Source organism: Heptranchias perlo, chromosome 26, assembly GCF_035084215.1.
Source record: "Heptranchias perlo isolate sHepPer1 chromosome 26, sHepPer1.hap1, whole genome shotgun sequence".
NCBI lineage: Eukaryota > Metazoa > Chordata > Chondrichthyes > Hexanchiformes > Hexanchidae > Heptranchias > Heptranchias perlo.
Window position 1 is genome coordinate 20,029,983 of NC_090350.1, and position 21,265 is coordinate 20,051,247.

At 42.0% G+C, this 21,265-nt stretch overlaps 1 protein-coding gene across 1 annotated transcript; it reads left to right on the forward strand.

Moving 5' to 3' along the window:
- Positions 1–14,475: 14,475 nt before the first annotated feature.
- Positions 14,476–21,062, forward strand: LOC137342804 (ficolin-1-like). The gene is made up of 7 exons (XM_068006990.1): positions 14,476–14,530; positions 15,653–15,739; positions 16,021–16,053; positions 17,050–17,177; positions 19,141–19,270; positions 19,350–19,484; positions 20,815–21,062. Exons 1-7 carry the CDS (start codon positions 14,491–14,493, stop codon positions 21,060–21,062), a joined length of 801 nt encoding a protein of 266 aa, XP_067863091.1. The 5' UTR covers positions 14,476–14,490.
- The last annotated feature ends 203 nt before the right edge of the window (positions 21,063–21,265 follow it).

The following is a 21,265-nucleotide window of genomic DNA, read 5'->3' on the forward strand; positions in this document are numbered from 1 at the left end:
GAGTTCAGAAGAATGAGAGGCGATCTTATTGAAACATATAAGATTGTGAAGGGGCTTGATCGGGTGGATGCGGTAAGGATGTTCCCAAGGATGGGTGAAACTAGAACGAGGGGGCATAATCTTAGAATAAGGGGCTGCTCTTTTAAAACTGAGATGAGGAGAAACTTCTTCACTCAGAGGGTAGTAGGTCTGTGGAATTTGCTGCCCCAGGAAGCTGTGGAAGCTACATCATTGAATAAATTTAAAACAGAAATAGACAGTTTCCTAGAAGTAAAGGGAATTAGGGGTTACGGGGAGCGGGCAGGAAATTAGACATGAATTTAGATTTGAGGTTAGGATCAGATCAGCCATGATCTTATTGAATGGCGGAGCAGGCTCGAGGGGCCGATTGGCCTACTCCTGCTCCTATTTCTTATGTTCTTATGTTCTTATTAAACACCCGACCCGTTATAAACCCCGCCTGTAAAACTCCCCGCCCGTTACACACCCCGCCCGTTACACACCCCGCCCGTTACACACCCCGCCCGTTACACACCCTGCCCGTTATACACCCTGCCCGTTATACTCCCTACCCGTTATACTCCCTACCCGTTATACACCCCACCCATTTTACATCCCGCCCGTTATACTCCCTACCCGTTATACTCCCTACCCGTTATACTCCCTACCCGTTATACACCCCACCCATTAAACTCCCTACCCGTTATACACCCCCGCTCTTTATACCCCCCCACCCATTATACACCCCGCCCGTTGTCCACCCCTGCCTGATTTTCTCCTCCCCCCCGCCCCGTTTTACTCCCCGCCCGATTTTCCTTTCCATTTACTTCATTGTGGGCCTATTCGTGCCTCCCATTCTGTGCCCCCACCAAAGTCCTGTAATCAATGTATCGTGCTGGATCATACAATAAGGTTATTTATATTTTAATCCATTTAGTAATAAAAGTTAGACTACTATATTGTATGTATAATCTTAGTTATTCATCAAAGAAGATTGCATGTTACCATGAATGCATCTAAGATAGTCAAGGTAGAAAGCCTCGTCCAGAAAATCATTGTCAGGTATTCCTTGTAAAGATTTTATACCAGAACCATGTAACCGTTTACTATTAGAATGAAACCCCAGATAATGTTCTTTTCATCCAGAAGCTTTAGTGTTTGAAGGAACTCCTGAATGTTCCTTGGATTTCCTGAATGAGATAAATTTACTGATCGAGGCAAATTGTGCCATATTGTTCGGCTTTTCTGCACCATGGCCAACCTATGTTGGGAATTAGATTGAGGCTCCTCAAATTTTTTACATTTAGGACCTTTACAGCAGGAAGAGGCATTACTTTAACCGCATGAAATCTGCATATGGGGAAATCAGTAGCAGCTGAGATTCAATGTAAACATGTGGCACAATACATATCACAAGGAAATGAACAAACCCAGCCAGCAGCTTTCACATAAGCATTACATAAATATAGAACATAAAATAAATCTGCATTTTGGTCCGACAATGCTGCTTTTCTTTCGCAAGTTGGCTCAATTCAGAGTGCACACTAACTTTCCAAATCCATTGAACATGAGAATACAAACCAAAAATAGCTTTTAAAAAGGTACTACAAAGTGGAAGGAAATGTAAGTGCCACAGGTAGACTTTGGATGGTGCAGGAGTAGCTAAAGGGGAGGTGGAAGAGGATCTGGGTGAGAGTAGATTCAGCAATTAACATGTCAAATTATTGCAGAGTTACACAGACTGCTGCTAGATCAGTTGAGTATAAACCAGAAGACATCTTGCTAAAACCATGGAGTGCCCTGAGCATCTTAAGTATTGGTTGGGTCTAGCCTCATAAAAACTATGTACCATTTAGTCAATATTTGTAAGCAGATTGTGTGCAGGCAGTCCCATTGCTATGAAATCCTCTGCTTGTTTTCCAAATCAATTCCCTTTTAATGTTTCAGGGACAAATGCTCAATTCCATACACTCCTTTGCTCCTACAATTGCATGAACATACGATATTTTTTCTAATGAACTGGAAAATTAAATGGAGGGGTTTGCTATATATATGTTAAAATATTTACACTGATACAATTAATGGTACCTGACACATATTTGGAAACCATTGCGATACAATGAAATCCTCTACTTGTTATCCAAATCAATTCCTTTTTACTGTTTCAGGGACAACTGCCCAATTCCATTAACCTTCCACAGTCAAATCCATCTCAGCATCACTCATTTTTTCAGTTCTTTTCCTGTTTGGGTTTTGTACTATTGTTTTTTGATTTAGAAAACATATACATCATTTGGTAGATATCCATACTCAGATTGCGTGCTAGCAGGCCCTTTGCGAGAATGGTATGCTTTGCGCCCGTTAAAACAGGTGCAATGCATATAAATTTCTACCCCACACACTTTCCAGCAAGAGCCTCGATATAGTGATCAAGAGCAGGAACTCTGGCTGTATTTTCCCTTCGAACCCATGAATATTGAGGCCAACTCTCGTGTCCCACAGCTCTCTGGACTACGATCAACTAATTTGGCACTTTCATGAGCTGATAAATATGTAAGCAAAGGGCTCATTTAGCACACTTCCCATCTCTATGAGCACCCTTGAGTTATTGACTTCAGGACAAGCCACCTGATCTGATTTCACATCCCTTATTTTTTTCTGGATTTTCCCTGCATCCACTTTGACATTTGAACCTTTAGTGCCAACTACACATTGTACTAATGGCAACTGAGCACAGTCTACAGGAATGAAGAATGATGCAAAGTAGTCTTTTGAAACCTCTGCCATGTCCTTGGAGTGAGTTCACCTGAATCTGCTCTGAGGAATCTTTAACGGCCATCGTTTAGCCGACTTTTTTCGGCCTCTGACTCCTAACATGGCTGAGAAAGATTTTACTTTTGCTTCCACAATTGTCTATCATCTTCTTCTTCATTGACCTTCTGCTGCTGATCTCAGCTCTTGTTGCCTTTAGCTGAACTCGATACCTATCCTTGCTTTCTTGTTAGTTATTTTCCTTTAGTGTGTAAAAGCATTATTGCTTAAGTCTGATCCTGTGTTCATAACCGGGGGCAGAAAATGATACCGATTAAATTTATGGACTAATGAAGCAAAACTCTGAAAATGTTGTGACACAACAACTTACACTTATGTAGCACTCTTAATATAGTGAAATATCCCAATGTGCATCATAAGGGGTAATGGTGGGGGGTTGGGGGTGCAGAGGGCACCGGTCAGAAATTGAAGGACGAAGGTTACGGGTGATGACTGAAGACATGCTCAAACAGGTAGGTTTTAAAGGTGGGCCTCGCGGCCTCATTCCAAGAAAAACAAATCAGGTTCAGTTCTTGAGAACTAACTTTAGTTTCAATTTTGGTGAAACCATCTCCTTTTCACTTGAGTTAACAAATACAATATTGAAATACTGGCTGCCACAAAAGCTCAGCTGAGAAAGACAGGGTGTAACTAGTCCAAACACACCAGAGGGTCCGGGTTTGATTTTTAGTTTGTTTGGAGCTAGGAGCTCTCAGCCTGGGTGGCAGAAGAAGTCTGACAATTGACCCCAAATTACTGGGAAAATCAACCACATTTCTCACATCTCATTGTGATCCAGCGACAACTGCTGGAAAATGTACATGTGGATATGAGGTGAGAACAGAATTTTGTTTATCTGTGATGCAGCCTACCCCTTCCCTCCTTAACTGAATACGCTGCCAGTTGCTGTCCGTGCTGACGAAAGAAATAACTTTCATTTTTGCGGTTGCATTATCATATCTCTCAATTCCGCATAAAATGACTCAGGCAGATTAAATTTCTTTGTCACTGTTGATATGCAAAACAAGTTTCCTGCAAAGTCAGGTAATTACCTGGAGTGGAATTTGATCGAGAGGTACAACGGGTGTTGTTGTCTCAACATTACTTCGATACTGGTATCTGTCAATGGGCGACAATGGACCTTTCCAGTTCTGTATACTCCACTACTCCGAAAATTGCATCAAATCAAAGTCTGGGTTACATTGGATAACCTCTGAAACCGGGCGCGGGGATCATGGTGCGTGATTAACCCATACCCGATCATTGACATGCAGGCAGCGCGTAACATTCGTGCTGCCTGGTGATTTATCTGATTGGTGCGAGCAATCAGGCCGAGCTGCGCTGTTGAGTGGCTGCTCACCAGCAGGGGGACCCGATATCGTGAATGGCAAGCACCACTGAAAGGCAACCTGCAACTCTTATTTGCAAAATCTAAGATATGGGTCCACACAGAGTCTAAATGGAGATCAAACATCGAACACGTAAAACATAAATGCAGCTCCCGCCTCTATGTTTACAAATTGTTGAGTTATGTTAAAACATTGAAAAAGGTTGCGCACTACGAAATCCCACATCCTCCAATCTGGACATCAGACCTCACTAATCTGCCGATCTGAGTTTTTAACCAGGCCTGCGAGAGTCCGTGCACCAAGGTTCTTTGATGATGCACTGGAGGCCTTGGTGCGAGAGGTGGACGGGGGTGGCGGGGGGGGCATCCTATATCCTCAGGGTGGCAAGAGGCCCTCCAGACATATGCTCCTGAGGCAGTGGGAGGCAGTGAGTGACAAAGTCAATGCCAGGCACAAAGCACCATGAACATGGATGCAGTGCAGGAAGAAGTTCATTGCTTTGACACGAGTGGACAAGGTGAGTGAGGTCAACTGTCAAATAGCAACTCCTACCAACTGCACCACTAGCCGCATCCACTGCTCCATGCACAACTCACCCCATCACCAACGTTCCAACAAAATCTTTCAATCAGTACTCAACTTTTCTAATCAGATGCTTCTGTTCACCCTCACACATTACCACTGTTGCAAGCCGCACAGCCACAACTGACTGGTCACACACACTGGCAGCTATTCAACCATGACAGGCACATCACCCCAACGTCCTGCAGGACACTCACCAAAACACGTCTCGCTTTCTTGCAGGACAAGGTGGCGGATAACAGGAGGCAGCAAGTGGCAGTGACTCCATGGAAAATGAACCTGCTGTCCTCTCTCAGGATGACAGCATTGCTGTCCCACCCCTGCCACTCTGCCAGTGCCCTTACTGTTGCGTGTCAGCTAGCCAGCCCGCTCCCTGCAGAATATCGAAACTTTATTGTAGGAAGATTGGAACAGGAGTCGGCCATTTAGCCCCTCGAGTCTGTTCCGCCTTTCAATGGGATCATGGTTGATCTGGGGCTAAATTCCATATACCCGCCTTAGCTCCATATCCCTTAATACTTTTGGTTAACAAAAATCTATCAATCTCAGATTTAAAATTAACAATTGCAGAAGAGCGTTCCAAACTTCTACCAGCCTTTGTGTGTAGAAGCGTTTCCTAACTTCACTCCTGCAAGTCCTGGCTCTATTTTTTAGGCTATGTCCCCCAGTCCTAGTATTCAAGTACAGGAGACTTCCAAAAACAGGTACATGTTCATCAGCAGCCGGAAGCAATAATCCAGCAACGAACCTGCAACTCCTGCTTGATCCCATTGAATAGAGCTGGTGGGGGGTCCTCCATTCTGTTTTCGACCTGTTCAGCTTTGTGAAGTTAAGACAGTGTGTTGGCTGGAGCGTTGAGTTCTAAAATTGCATTTGTCCCTTTGAATCAGCGTTTCCAACTGATCTACCGCATAATCACCCTACTTTAAATGTTGCCGGTGTTCATTACCGGCGCATGTGCAAGCGCCTTTACCAAGATGGCGTCCAGCGTACGTCATGGTAGAAGTGTGCAAACACATTCCGGACATCATTTTGTGTCCTTAGGAGGCTTTGTAGCAGCTAAAAGACAGGCACTATGCAGCCCTAATTATCGCTCATTATTTCTTCTACTGTACTGAATAATTAAATGGAGGGGTTTGCGACATGTATCTTAAATTATTTACAATGATACAATTAATGGTACCTGACAGATATTAAGAAACCATTGCGATACAATGAAATCCTCTGCTTGTTATCCAAATCAATTCCCTTTTACTATTTCAGGGACAACTGCTCACTTCCATTGACCTTCCACCTTCAAATCCATGTCAGCTTCAATCAGATTTTCCATGCTTTTCCTGTTTTGCTTTTGTACTATTGTTTCTCGTTTTCGAAAAAAAATACATAATTTGTTAAATATTTGTACACAGATTGCATGCAGGTAGTCCCATTGCTGAATTCGTCTGCTTTGCACCCTTTAAAACGGGCACAATGCATACCAATTTCTACCCCACACACTTTCCAGCAGGAGCCACTAGAAAGTGATCAAGAGCAGGAACTCTGGCTGTATTTCTCCTCCTAGCCCATGCATACTGAGGCCAACTGTCGTACCCCACTTCTGTCTGGACTATGATCAGCTAATTTGGCACTCTAATGAGCTGATAAATATGTAAGCAAAAGGCTCGTTTAGTACGGCTCCCATCTCTTTGAGCGCCCTTGGGTCATTGCCGTCAGGACTAGCTGCCTGATCTGATTTAAGATCCCTTATTTTTTTCAGGTTTACATCTGCATCCACTTTGACATAAGAAACTTTAGTGCCAACTATACATTGCATTAATGGCAACTGAGCACAGTCTACAGGAGTGAAGAGTGATGCAAAGTAACCATTTGATTCCTCTGCCATGTCCTAGGAGTGAGTTCACCTGAATCTGCTCTGAGGAATCTTTAACGGCCGCCCTTTAGCCGTCTTTTTTCGGCCTCTGACTCCTAACATGGCTGAGAAAGATTTTACTTTTGCTACCACAGTTTTCTATTATCTTCTTCTTCATTGACCTTCTGCTGCTGATCTCAGCTTTTGTTGCCTTTAGCTGCTCTCAATACCTATTCTTGCTTTCTTGTTAGTTATTTTGCTTTAGTGTGTAAAAGCATTTTTGCTTAAGTCTGATCCTGTGTTCATAACCGGGGTCAGAAATCACACCCATTAAATTTATAGACTAATGAAGCAAAACTCTGAAAATGTTGTGACACAATAACTTACACATATGTAGCACTCTTAATATAGTGAAATAGCCCAATGTGCATCATAATGTGTAATGGTGGGGGGCTGGGCGTGGAGAGGTCACCGATCAGAAATTGTAGGAAGATTACTGTTGATCACTGAAGACGTGGTCTTTGTGAACTTTTTATAGGTGTTCCCTGGTGGCCTTATTCCAAGAAAAACAAACAAGTTGCAATTCTTGAGAACAAACTTTAATTTCATTTTGGTGAAACCATAACCTTTTAGCTTCAGTTAACAAATACAATATTGAAATACTTTCTGCCCCAAAGGCTCAGCTGAGAAAGATAGGGTGTAACTGGTCCAAACACACCAGACGGCCAAGGTTTGATTTCTAGTTTACGTAGAGCTAGGAGCTCTCAGCTTGGGTGGCAGAAGAAGTTTGACAATTGACCTCAACTTACTGGGAAAATTAGGAACGTTTCCCACTCCTCATTGTGATCCAGTGACAACTGCTGGAAAATACACATGTAAATATCTGGGGAGAATAGAATTTTGTTTATCTGTGATGCAGCCCACCCCTTCACTCCTTAACTGAATAGGTTGCCAGCTGCTGTGTGTACTGTGGCTACAAGAGCAGGTCAGAGGCTGGGTATTCTGCGGCGAGTGACTCACCTCCTGACTCCCCAAAGCCTTTCCACCATCGATAAGGCACAAGTCAAGAGTGTGATGGAATACTGTCCACTTGCCTGGATGAGTGCAGTTCCAACAACACTCAAGAAGCTCGACACCATCCACAACAAAGCAGCCCGCTTGATTCATACCCCATCCACCACCCAAAACATTCACTCTCTCCACCACCGGTGCACAGTGGCTGCAGTGTGTACCATCCACAGGATGCACTGCAACAATTCGCCAAGGCTTCTTCGAAAGCACCTCCCAAACCCGCGACCTCTACCACCTAAAAGGACAAGGGCAGCAGGCACATGGGAACAACACCACCTGCACTTTCCCCTCCAAGTCACACACTATCCCGACTTGGAAATATATCGCCATTCCTTCATCGTCGCTAGGTCAAAATCCTGTAACTCCCTACCTAACAGCACTGTAGGAGAACCTTCACCACATGGACTGCAGCGGTTCAAGAAGGCGGCTCACCACCACCTTCTCAAGGGCAATTAGGGATGGGCAATAAATGCCGGCCTCGCTAGCGACGCCCACATTCCATGAACAAATTAAAAAAAAGAAAGAAATAACTTGTATTTTTGTGGTGCCATTATCACATCTCTCAGATCTGTAAAAAATTGCTTCACAAACAATAAATTACTTTGAAATGTAGTCATTATTGATGTGGAAAAACAGGTTCCTGCTAAGTTAGGTAATAAGCTGTAGAAGAATTTGATTGAGAGGTACAACGGGTGTTGTTTTCTGTAATATTTCTTAGATATTGGTATCAGTTAAAGGGCTACAGTGGACCTTTCCAGTCTTTTACACTCCTTTGCTCCTACGATTGCATGAAAATAAGATATTTCTTCTGCTGAACTGAAAAATTAAATGGAGGGGTTTACTCAATATATGTTAAATTATTTACGGTGATACACTTAATGGTACCTGACAGATATTTGGAAACCATTGCGATACAATGAAATCCTCTGCTTGTTATCCAAATCAATTTTCCCTTTTACTATTTCAGGGACAACTGCTCAATTCCGTTAACCTTCCATTTTCAAATCCATCTCAGCTTCACTCACTTTTTCCATGCTTTTCCTGTTTTGATATTGTACTATTGTTTCTTGCTTTAAAAAAATATACATCATTTGGTAAATATTTGTATACAGATTGCATGCAGGCAGATCTGTTGCTAAATTGTTTTACTTTGCACTCTTTAAAACAGGTGTAATGTATATCAATGTCCACCCCACACACTTGCCAGCAAGAGCCACTTGATAGTGATCAAGAGCAGGAACTGTGGCTGTGTTTTTCCTCCAAGCCGATGGACACTGAGGCCAACTGTAGTGCCCCACAGCTGTTCACGATGATCAGCTAATTTGGCCCTCGAGTGAGCTGATAAATATGTAAGCAATGGGCTCATTCACCATGGCTCCCATCTCTTTGAGCGCCCTTGGGTTAATGTCGTCAGGACTAACCGCCCGATATGATGTAAGCGCCCTTATTTTTTTCAGTATTATTTTGCATCTGCATCCACTTTGACATTTGAAACTTTGTTGCCAAATATACATTGTTTCTTGTTTTAGAAGAAATATATGGCTATTGGTAAATATTTGAGACTGGGGAATAGAACGTGTTCCATTTACTATCAGGTCAAGCATAATGGGCAAATTCAGAGTGAAACTCCTGCTCTACCAACAAGTCCCATCCTCAATAGAGTAACCTATACTACATCCATTTGACATTTCCATTTATTACTTCAGCAATCCTTTGTCTGAGTGACAAATTATGGGCAGTTTATACTATCGATTCAAGTCCACTTGGATCTTGGTTGAGAGTGCTTAAACTCAATTCATGTTAGCCTCTGGAAGCCACAACAGAGATGAGGTTTTCTTCCCATCGATCTTTACTGGATTCAAATCCCAGTCATAGGGGTGAAAGTGTAGGGTGTTAACCCAACGTAGCACGTTTTTTGGAATCGTGTCAGATCTGCTGTGTATAAATACCAGCAGTGCGCCCAACTTGAAGTTTACTGTTTGTTCGCTTCTTTACTCTGATCACAATCTGATCTCCAACAAATTGCGGTAAGTTATGCATTTACTTTTGATGAAGGATTTGCAATAATCTCTGAATAATTGTTATTGCATCGTGCCAAACAAAAATTTTAAATTGACATTTAACTTTCTCCCTGAAGGGTTTGTCTGGCGTTTATGTTGTGGTGCTACAGGTTTTAATACTTTATAAAATATCTTTGATTTATCCTCCTTTCTTTTCTCTGCCAATTTTTCTCCCCTTATCCTTCTCATCTCCTGAGGCCATTGACCCCGTGCTGGAGACGGGTCCCAGAGGTTCCACTCCTGCATCTCAGTGGACATGCTTAATTTTTTATCCAGATTATAAGTTTCACCAGAGTGTTCAACCACGTGGGGCCGCCCTTGGATTCAGTGGGTAGGGATTTGAAGTGGGAACCCTGCCTGATTTTACCCTCCCTAACTAAGAGGTGCTGAGGCTAATTTTAGTAATCCTACCATCGCCTCAACTGAGATAATCTATTTGGGGATTAAACCAGGATATGAACCTGGGACCTCTTGGACTACATAGCTCAGCTGCAGTGCTCACTGATTCTTTGGGGTGGCTTTTTAATGTAATTTTCTGTCTTTTATAAATGATTTGTCATTGCCCTTAAGTTTCACCCCCAGTTACGACCACTTACTGTGCAACTGTTTTTTTGCTGTGACTAGTGACAGGGAATGAGAACTTCTTCTTTCGATTATGAGCATGAACAGGACTCCGATGTCACTGCCCATGTCCACCGCACGGATGTTCATTAAAATCACGGCCGAAGGCCGAGCACCAAAAATGCAGCTGATAATGGGGGGACGAGAGCAGAGCCGAGCCCAGGGGAAGCAGGAGCACGGGGAGGGAAAGGAGTGGAGCCAGGGCGGGGAGGACAGGAAGCAAGGCCATGGAGGGGGGAAGAGCCGGAGCCCGGAGTTTGGGGGAAGATCAGGAACCGAGAGTTTGAGTGAAGAGCAGGAGCCTGGAGTTTGGGGGAAGAGCCGCAGCCCGGAGTTTGGGAGAAGAGCCGGAGTCCAGAGCAGGGTGAGGGAAGAGGTGGAAAAGAGATGGAGAACGTGGTTCAGACGGGGAGATGGATCACATTCTCCTCTCCCCCGTTAGGTCTGGATCACGCTTTTGAGCATGAATGGCAGTGAGTTGATTTTTCGGAAAGCCCGGCGCACACACAGCAAGTGACTTCATCGAACGACCCAAAATCCGGACGTTAGGACGGAGTGTCACTATTCACTTTGTAATGTGAAAGATGACACCCCCTCCCACTTTCAACCCAATAAACCTGTAAACAATTCATGACCAACACACAATACCCCATCAGTCACTGCAGCTCTCACCCAGAATGTTTCGATTGGCGGAGTGATTAGTGACACTGTGGGTACTTCCTGTTTTTGATCGACCCGTGATGTCATCCCTCTGCGCTTACGCCAGGCCACCCGATGACATCACTCACAGCGCATGCTAAAAAGCTACGGCTCCGCTAGTGATGTCACTTCCAATTATATCACCCTCACCCGTACTCATTGAATGAAATGTGTCCTCACTAAACCAAACTTGCAGCTCAAATTATGTAAAATAGCCAGTGCTGTGGATTTGTCAAATTCAGCCTCAGAGAAATGGCTACAGCCCCCCGCAAGATCTTGCAGTGCCCGTTCATGGGATCACATATTTGAAGGTGCCCACAAGTCAATTGCTGGATTGGCCTGGCGTGGAGTGTTTTCAGAGTCAAAGCAAGGTGGGAGGCTGCTCAATATGGAGGCCTCACTCCTCCAGCAGACTGGAGTTTCGTGGGAGTTTTTACAGATCATGCTGATAGTGTGCCATGCGTGACTCCAGGTTCACAATGACTGGCACAAATTGGTGCCATGCATCCTTCTATAGAGTGGGGCCTGGTTTACCAGACGAACCAAGTACTTCAAGCTGCTTAATTCACCTGCTTGTCCATTTGGCTAGCTCTAAACCAGGGAACTAGCAACTGTGCTGATCCTCTGTCTGATACTGTGGAGAGATGGCCAGACAAATAGATATTCTCTCAACCAGTGAAGGATCGAAAGAAATAATTTGACATTTAACGAACATGACAATTGGAATCACAGATCCTTAAGCCTGGCCTGACTTGGTCGACGACAATAACATATATACATTCAAACAAGGAAAAGCAGCTACTTTGGGCTGACTGCCGAGTATCAGTTAAATTGGTGATAGGTTTCTCTATAGGCTGGCTATCATTAAATTATAAACCTGCTCTTTACAAATTCGACCTCACAAAATGGACAATTTTTAAAAGTATTTGTGTATTCAGCAAAGGTTGTATTTTTTCGAGCTTTTGTATTCATCTTTTTCATTGCAGAATAAAACGTGCAGCATAAAGGGTCAGTGACAAAACGCAGAAAAATGGCTGCCAGACTTTCTGCAGCACACGTCCAGGTCATTTTAACTTTGTTCTCTACAGTCATTTACTCGGAGCTTCAGAGTTCCCAGAATGACTCCGGTAAGTGCAACTTTAAGTTTTAAAGTATAAGATAAAATTATACTTAAGGATTCTTTCAATTTAAAATTCTCATCCTCATGTTCAAATCTGTTCATGGCCTTGCCTTTCCCTATTGCTGTAGCCTTTTCCAGCCCATCAACACTTCATGACCTCTGTGTTCTGCCAACTCTGGTTTTCTGTGCATCCCCCACTCCGTAACCTCCCGTTTCTTGTCAGTGACAATAACGATTTTGCATATTTGCAACACAGTGATGTAAATGGACGCAGCTGTGTTTTTTTGCTGCATCAACTTTCTCCCCTTACCATTCTATTCCTGAAGCCACTGATGTTCCACAGCCAATAACGGCCCTTCACTACCCTGTCCAAGTGACCATTCTACATTAGTGAGCGTGGATAGAGAACACACAACATTCACACTACCGAGTTCAGAGAATGCACAGCACCAATACTATCAAATTCAGAAAACACACAGCACGAACACTACTGAGTTCAGAGAATGCACAGCACTAACACTACCGAGTTCAGAGAACGGACAGCACTAACACTACCGAGTTCAGAGAACGGACAGCACTAACATACCGAGTTCAGAGAACGGACAGCACTAACATACCGAGTTCAGAGAACGCACAGCACTAACACGATCGAGTTCAGAGAACGCACAGCACTAACACGATCGAGTTCAGAGAACGCACAGCACTAACACTACCGAGTTCAGAGAACGGACAGCACTAACACTGCTGAGTTCAGAGAACAAACTGCGCTAATACTACCGAGATCAGAGAAGCACATTGCTCCCACACCTCCCATACCTTCAGCCACCTCGGCCGGAAACACTACAATTCCCTCCTCTCGGTCACCCCTCCTAATTTCTCCTTCTTTGGCTTGGCATTCATTTTTTTCCTTATACCTCTGTGAATTGCCTTGGGATGTTTTTCTACATTTAAGGCAGCAGATAAATGCAAGTTGTTGTCATTTTAAGTATTTGTAGTTTTATAGAGAATACCTAAACCTGTACAATTTCCAGGTAATTGGAGTGAGCCTAAGGATTGACAGAAACCTGTGTTGCTATTCACCTTACTGGATATAACATGTGCCCTCACATCCTCACCTTGGCTTCAGAAAGCAGTGGAATAAACTCTATCAGAATGTGAGATTGGCCATAAACCATCAAATGGACCTATTGGGGGTGATTTTAACCCCCAAGAACGGGTGGGTTGGGGACGGGTGGGAGTAGAAAATAGTTGTTTTTGGGTTGCGACTCCCACCTGCTCGCAATCCACCGGTTCTTGGCGTCTAAAATCACCCCCATTAATACTAAGCAAAGAAACAAACAGCACTCAAAACAAATGGTAGAGTTACAGTTTTTACAGACTAGCACAGTCTGACACAGGTACGTTGGGCTGAATGGCCCACTTTTATATTCTTTGATTCTACTTAGTATATTTTCATCTCTACCGCCAGGGCATGAATTATCACCTGGGTGGAGAGCAGGGAGAAATATTGGGTGGGGAGGATTGATTACCGGTAACAGAGCTCACCTGATTTTCCTTTTATTAATTTAAGTGGAGGGGAAATCAAGCCCAGTCTGTTATGGATGTTTTGTTCTGCGCAGTCCCCAGGCAATGCTTTATGTCCAGGTGGTACAGGGAAAATCCCACTGCTGCTCTGGCAACTTTGGAGGCCAAACTCCAAGAGGTAGATTAGGCCAGATTCAACTCACTTGGACAATGATTAAAGGCAACCATGATGGATGGGTTACAAAACCTCATGGTTGCTCACCGTTCCACACTCACATCGATCAGTGAGCATTGTGAAAGAAGCAGAATATAGAAGTGTTGAAATTGTCAAAGAACCTATCAGAAGTGAGTGCCTGTGAACATTGAAATGGAACCCAGAGATGTCTCCTTGGTGCTATAATCATTCTGATCAATGCCATTATTGCCTTTGTTCTTTTATTGTAAGTATTGGTTAATGTTAGAAGCTACTGTTTGAGTAAAATGGTTTAGCTTTTCATTCTGTATTGTATTACCTACCTGATACTTTGGACCTTGGCATTTACCAAAAATACCTCGTAAAATTTAGAATTGTAATTGACTTTTAATTCGATTACATTTACATGCCTGAGCTGCTTGTTATTCAGCTAGTCTAAGGGATCAAAAACTTTTAAATGAGTAATCTTATTGTTCAACCCGATCACTAATATCCTGTGTTGTGATTTGTCTTTCAAAGAATGTATGGTTACAAGCTCATGTGCAGTTGTTCAATGTCTTGCTGGTTTGCCTGGAGTACCAGGAGTACCAGGAGTACCAGGAAAACCAGGAATGAATGGGATTCCAGGATCTAAAGGGGTTGGTTTGAAAGGTATTATATATATATATATTTTCACCCATTCCCACTTTTTCTTTAAGCTATGCCTGTAATTAATACTTGCAGTGATTGCTTCTCAAAGTGAATACTAATAACACAGACTTACTATTCCAAATGCTGAATGAGATGAATGACCAATTAACCTATTGATGGATGAATGTTGTCCAGGAGACTGGGAGAATCGTTGCTTTGGGAATAGTGATGTGGAATTTTCGATGTCCAGCTGAATGACTGGAATGACTGGTTTACTGTCTCGTCTAAAAGTGAGCATTCCTCATAATGCAGCACTCTCAGTTCTGAGGCTTTGTTAACTTTGCTAATTCTATTTTGGAATAACCATTTTGGCTCAGTAGATAGCACTTTCGTCTCTAAATCACAGGTTATCGGTTCAAGGTCCACTCCAGAATGTAAGCATATAATAGAGGCCACACTCCAATGCAATATTGAAGAAGTGCTGGATTGTAAGAGATGCTGTGGTTCAAATGAGATGTTAAAACGAGGACCCGTCTGCCTGTTTCAGTGGTTCAGGTCGATGTGATGTTAAAGATCCCATTGCAATATTTGAAGATGAGCAAAGTTCTCCTCAGCAGATTAACTGGTCATTCATTTCAGTGGGATTAGTGAGATATTGCTGTGTCCAAAATGGCTGTTGCAATTAACAATATAACAACAACCACTGCCTTCAAAGTAATTCATTCAATGGGAAGCACAATGGGATGTGTCCAAGAGGTATGATAAAGTGCAATCAATTCAAGTCTTACAATATTGATAATTAGATGACAATATCTTCATTTGAATGGGAACATGTTTTCGTTAATTTTGCAGCTACTGATCATTGAGATGAGTTCTAAGGTATTTTCTGAATCGAAATGAATTGAATCAGATATCAGATTTATCCAAATAACTAATTTTTCAAGAAGTTGGATTTCACATCCTTCAAGTCTGAGTTTTGAATTTTGTTCAGATCCATAAAGAGAAGATTTGAAGAGTCCAACTTACATTATAAAGCTTGGTTGTAAGGTGTTTTCGGATGTTCTGAGATTGTAAAAGACGCAACATAAATGCAAGTTCTGTCTTCCTAAAGTAAATCCTCATTGTTTTTAACATTTGTTACAGGAGATAAGGGTGCTCCCGGGACACCTGGGAAAGCTGGACCAAAGGGTGAAAAGGGGGAAATAGGTAAATATTTGAAGAAAAAACTTTGTTCAATAAAGCCTGAGTAGTAGAATCAGTTCAGGGACCTCCTCATACCATAAACAATTCCGAATGTGTAACTACCATTAGAGATATGTGGAATAAGTCATAAATCCAATTTTACATCAAATATTACATACAAAAGTATCATTAAGATATTCAGATGCAGTGAACCAATATGATACAACTTTTGTGCAAACCAGTTATTATAAAAGTGTCTGGTTATGTAAGGTGACATGTTGTGTTGTACAACACTGAGAGGTATTGACAAGCTGCTGTTGTTCACACAGGGGAAAGTGGCACTTCTTACAATTGTGATACAGGTAAGTTTCAGAGCAATTTTATGTCAAAAAGTCTAAGCTGCATTCTTTATGAGAATGTTTATTAAATGTACTGCTAGATTTTGCTGTGTTATCCTGATTTGTGTCCTTGAATCTTTATCCTGATTAAGCAGAGAGTGTTGGGATGTCATCTCAGTAACAAGGTAGGAGGAAGATATCTGATATCAATTCGAAACACTGATTTTCTTTTAAAAGGAAAGTGCCAAGGTAGTTACACCATGGAAATCCCAATTTGAAGATAGTATGAAACCTAGTTAATGTCGGGTTGGTCCCAAACCAGTGCCATTAGTTCAGTAGAGTTCACCCTACTATGTTCATATAATGAAAGTTTATCCAACGACCAACTTCCTCGGGTTGAGGTAAATGATGCTTTTTTGAGGTTGGCTACAAGATAACAAGCCTGTTAATGGAAGACTGGAACCAGATCAGTAGGCCCAATCATCCAATATCTGAGCAGCGTAGGTGTGGTGTACGACAGCGTACTGTTAATGATTGATGAGAATTTAAGGGGCAGAAACATCAATGGGACCAGGACTCTTCCCACTCAGCTCCAAAAGAACCTGGAAGCCGATGCTTTAATAAATAGGATGGTCCTAACTGGACAAGCACTGGGAAGTTTACGGGTGCTCTCTGTTGATAAGCTGCAGGGTTTTAGCTGGATAGATACCCACAGTACCTCCACACACACTGAAGAATCTCTAAACATTGTCATTGCCAAGCTGCACCTAAATTCTCTGGATTTAGGTCAGTGACGTGTGTCCCTACAGGGACAGATGATGCATTCCACAACAGGCAAATGGAAACATTAATTATGTGGATTTCTCAACAGTTCGATTTGGAAACTCTTAAACATAGTGGGTTTCTGCATGCGGCCAATCAAAAATAGTGTATATTGGACTAAAGTTGGCCATAGAAAATTAAAATAATGTATATTAGATGGAGGTAAATTGAATATCTCTCAACTTTCCTTTTCATTAGGTGCCAGGAATTGTAAGCAGTTGCAAGACAAGGGAGTAACATTGAGTGGTTGGTACCTCATATACCTGGAAAACTGCAAATCACTAACTGTGTTCTGTGATATGGACACAGATGGGGGAGGATGGCTGGTGAGTGAATAACTTCAGTTTCTTGTACACACCACCCGTTAAACACCCCGCCCGTTATACACCCCGCCCGTAATAAACCCTGCCTTTTATACTCCCCGCCCGTTAAACACCCCGCCCGTTAAACACCCCGCCCGTTATACACCCTGCCTCTTATGCTCCCCGCCCGTTGTACACCCCACGCGTTATACACCCCGCCCGTTAAACACCCTGCCCGTTATACACCCTGCCCGTTATACACCCCACCCATTATACCCCCCTTCCTTTATACTCCCTACCCGTTATACACCCCGCTCGTTGTCCACCCCTACCTGTTTTTCTCCCCCCCCCCCCCCGTTTTACTCCCCGCCCGATTTTCCTTTCCATTTACTTCATTGTGGGCCTATTCGTGCCTCCCATTCTGTGCCCCCACCAAAGTCCTGTAATCAATGTATCGTGCTGGAACATACAATAAGCTTATTTATATTTTAATCCATTTAGTAATAAAAGGTAGACTACTATATTGTATGTATAATCTTAGTTATTCTTCAAAGAAGATTGCATGTTACCATGAATAAGATAGAGTGCATCTAAGATAGTCAAGGTAGAAAGCCTTGCCCAGAAAATCATTGTCAGGTATTCCTTGTAAAGATTTTATACCAGAACCATGTAACCGTTTACTATTAGAATGAAACCCCAGATAATGTTCTTTTCATCCAGAAGCTTTAGTGTTTGAAGGAACTCCTGAATGTTCCTTGGATTTCCTGAATGAGATAAATTTACTGATCGAGGCAAATTGTGCCATATTGTTCGGCTTTTCTGTACCATGGCCAACCTATGGTGGGAATTAAATTGAGGCTCCTCAAATTTTTTATACTTAGGACCTTTATAGCAGGAAGAGGCATTACTTTAACCACATGAAATCTGCATATGGGGAAATCAGTAGCAGCTGAAATTCAATGTAAACATGTGGCACAATACATATCACAAGGAAATGAACAAACCCAGCCAGCAGCTTTCACATAAGCATTACATAAATATAGAACACAAAATAAATCTGCATTTTGGTCCGACAATGCTGCTTTTCTTTTGCAAGTTGGCTCAATTCAGAGTGCACACTAACTTTCCAAATCCATTGAACATTACAATACAAGCCAAAAATAGCTTTTAAAAAGGTACTACAAAGTGGAAGGAAATGTAAGTGCCACAGGTCGACTTTGGATGGTGCAGAAGTAGCTAAAGGGGAGGTGGAAGAGGATCTGGGTGAGAGTAGATTCAGCAATTAACATGTCAAATTACTGCAGAGTTACACAGACTGCTGCTAGATCAGTTGAGTATAAACCAGAAGACATCTTGCTAAAACCATGGAGTGCCCTGAACAGACTACATCTTAAGTATTGTGTTCAATTTTAGTTCTCAAGGCATGAGAGAAACATCCAAACCATGGAGCCACTGCAGAGGAAGAACGATGAGGCAGTTCCCTGGCATTAAAGGATTGAGTTATGAGAAAAGACTGTAGAAACTGAGGGCCTTGAAAGGAGACGATTGAGAAGTGACCTTTTAGAAATATATAATATGTTAAACAGTATCGGTGAAGTAAATCCTGAGCACTACTTCAGGCTATGCCAGGATATTGGAACGAGGGGACTATTTCCTGTGGATTGGGAGTCAGTAATAAGGGTTCATCAATTTAAAATTGTCACGAAGAGTGGGAGAAATTTCTTTACACAGACAGTAGGACATACAATGTTTTGTCACAGGGAATAACTGAGACAGAGACCATTGCACCTTTTAAGCGAAATAGATGACTATTTGAAGCAGAGGCTGGTACTGAACAATGGGGAGGGATCAGGGCAGTGGAATGAGATTTGGATTACTCTCGCAAAGAGCTGACAGACATAACATGGCGAATGGCTCCTTCTGTGCAGTAGATTCCCATGGTGCTATAATTCTATTAAACTGTATCATCTTGTTTCCATGATTTTAGGTATTCCAGAAGCGCATGGATGGTTCTGTTAATTTTTATCGAGACTGGAATTCCTACAAGAAAGGATTTGGGAACCAACTCTCAGAATTCTGGCTGGGAAATGACAACATTCACACGCTGACAAAAACAGGTCATTTGAAATTAGTTTTCAAAATCACATTGAATCTGTTTTTTTTGAATTAAACATTTTTCCACTTTTATTTCTCCAGGATCTTTTCAGCTACGTATAAATCTGGTGGATTTTGAAGACAACAAGGGTTTTGCTAAATATAAATCCTTTAAAATCCTCGATGAATCTGAGAAATACAAACTTGTTTTGGGGGCTTACATAGGCGGCGATATAGGTATGAAATCCTTATCTTCCAATGTGCAGAGTGTAGATCTAAGTTTGTCCGTAATTCACAATTGTAAATCTGTGGAAATATCCAACATAATAATCAAATCCAAATACTAGCTGTTCATCAATTATGAGAATTTCAAGGTGTGGGGCCATTTCTACTGCATGCATTGTACAAACAGACAACCAACTTTCAGTATGGCAGAGGGCTGAATTCTGAATGTGTGTCTCAGATCTGCAAAAGTGAAGTTAGAATTTGGATTATATTTTTTTGCAGTGTATGTGTGATGTTATCTGTCTGAACATTTCTGAATTGGGAGATGCAAAACCACTCGAAAAAGAAGCAACTTCAGCTATTACCCCAAACACTCCCAAATCAGGAACACAACTTGACAGATACACATAGTTTCCCATTGGTTTAAACTGTTAATTTTGTCAAATTATTCTCTTATCTGTGGTTTATATTCCTTTAAGGCACCAATAAAAGGAAAGATTTGCATTTATAAAGATCAGGATGTCCATATGCCCTTTGCAGCCAATGAAATACTTTTGCAGTGTAGTCACTGTTGTAATGTCAGAATAATAATGTTGTAATATAGTAACAGAAAGAAATAACAGCATTAGCACTGATCCCTGTTGTGATCGTTATATTAACATGACTTCGGCAGAGAGTTTAAACCCCAAGAAGGGTGGGTTGGGGGTGGGTGGGAGTTGAAAATAATTGTTTTTTTGGGTCGCAACCGCAAAATTTTCGAACTTTGTATTCTCAGTGGGAAGCCTGTCCTTTTACCCACAGACATTAAACCTGGAAATAAAGCTGGGTTGCGATCGCGACCCAAAAAACAACTATTTTCAACTCCCACCCGCCCCCAACCCACCCATTCTTGGGGTTTAAAATCACCCCCTTATTTTCAATAACTAGGTGCTATTAAACATAATATAGCTGCAATAACATCACAGAACTATCACCTCATTTTCCCTTTGTCTTGGTCCAGTTTTGAGTCACTTTCGTTGCCAATTACCTCGGATTGATTAACCATATGGTTAAATATAGCACTACCTTCACTGCGCTACTGCTCCGTGCGTCTATCCAAGAGTGCACAAGCAGAATTTTGTTGTCCCTGATCTCAGTGGGACCCACAGTGAAGTGCAGTCAGCAGTATAGCTAGGGTCCACCAACTGCACATCGCACTCACAAATAGTATTCTGAAATTGAAAGGTGCAGTATATCTGCAGCATAAGTGCTTGTCATTATGATTTAAAATGTTATTGTTGTTTGTTCTGTTGTGCTGTGCATTATTTGCATTAATTATTTAATTCCTTTTTAATTTTTATAGGTGATTCATTTACTCACCACAATAACAAACCATTTAGCACACGAGACAGAGACAATGATAATTCTCCTTCAAATTGTGCTCTGAAATTTAGTGGAGCTTGGTGGTATGCAAAGTGTCATGCATCAAATCTTAATGGACTTTATCTGAAAGGAAGTCATTCTTCTTATGCAAATGGAATAAACTGGTCTACAGGAAAGGGCTTTAAATATTCCTATAAATATGTGGATATGAAAATCAGGCCAGAGTGAAGATTGTATTTCTCCTATTCAACACAATACAGGAGCCGATAAATGTTTTCATTACCTTCATGGAATGCAGAATTGTTGGTTGTTACTTTTGTTACACTTGTTTAGGGTGTTGAAGCTTTAGAAAATAAGCTGAGTTTCTCGTGTAACATTAGGTATACAGCGATGAACACAGTCTTCACAGTAATATCCAATTCATATTCAAA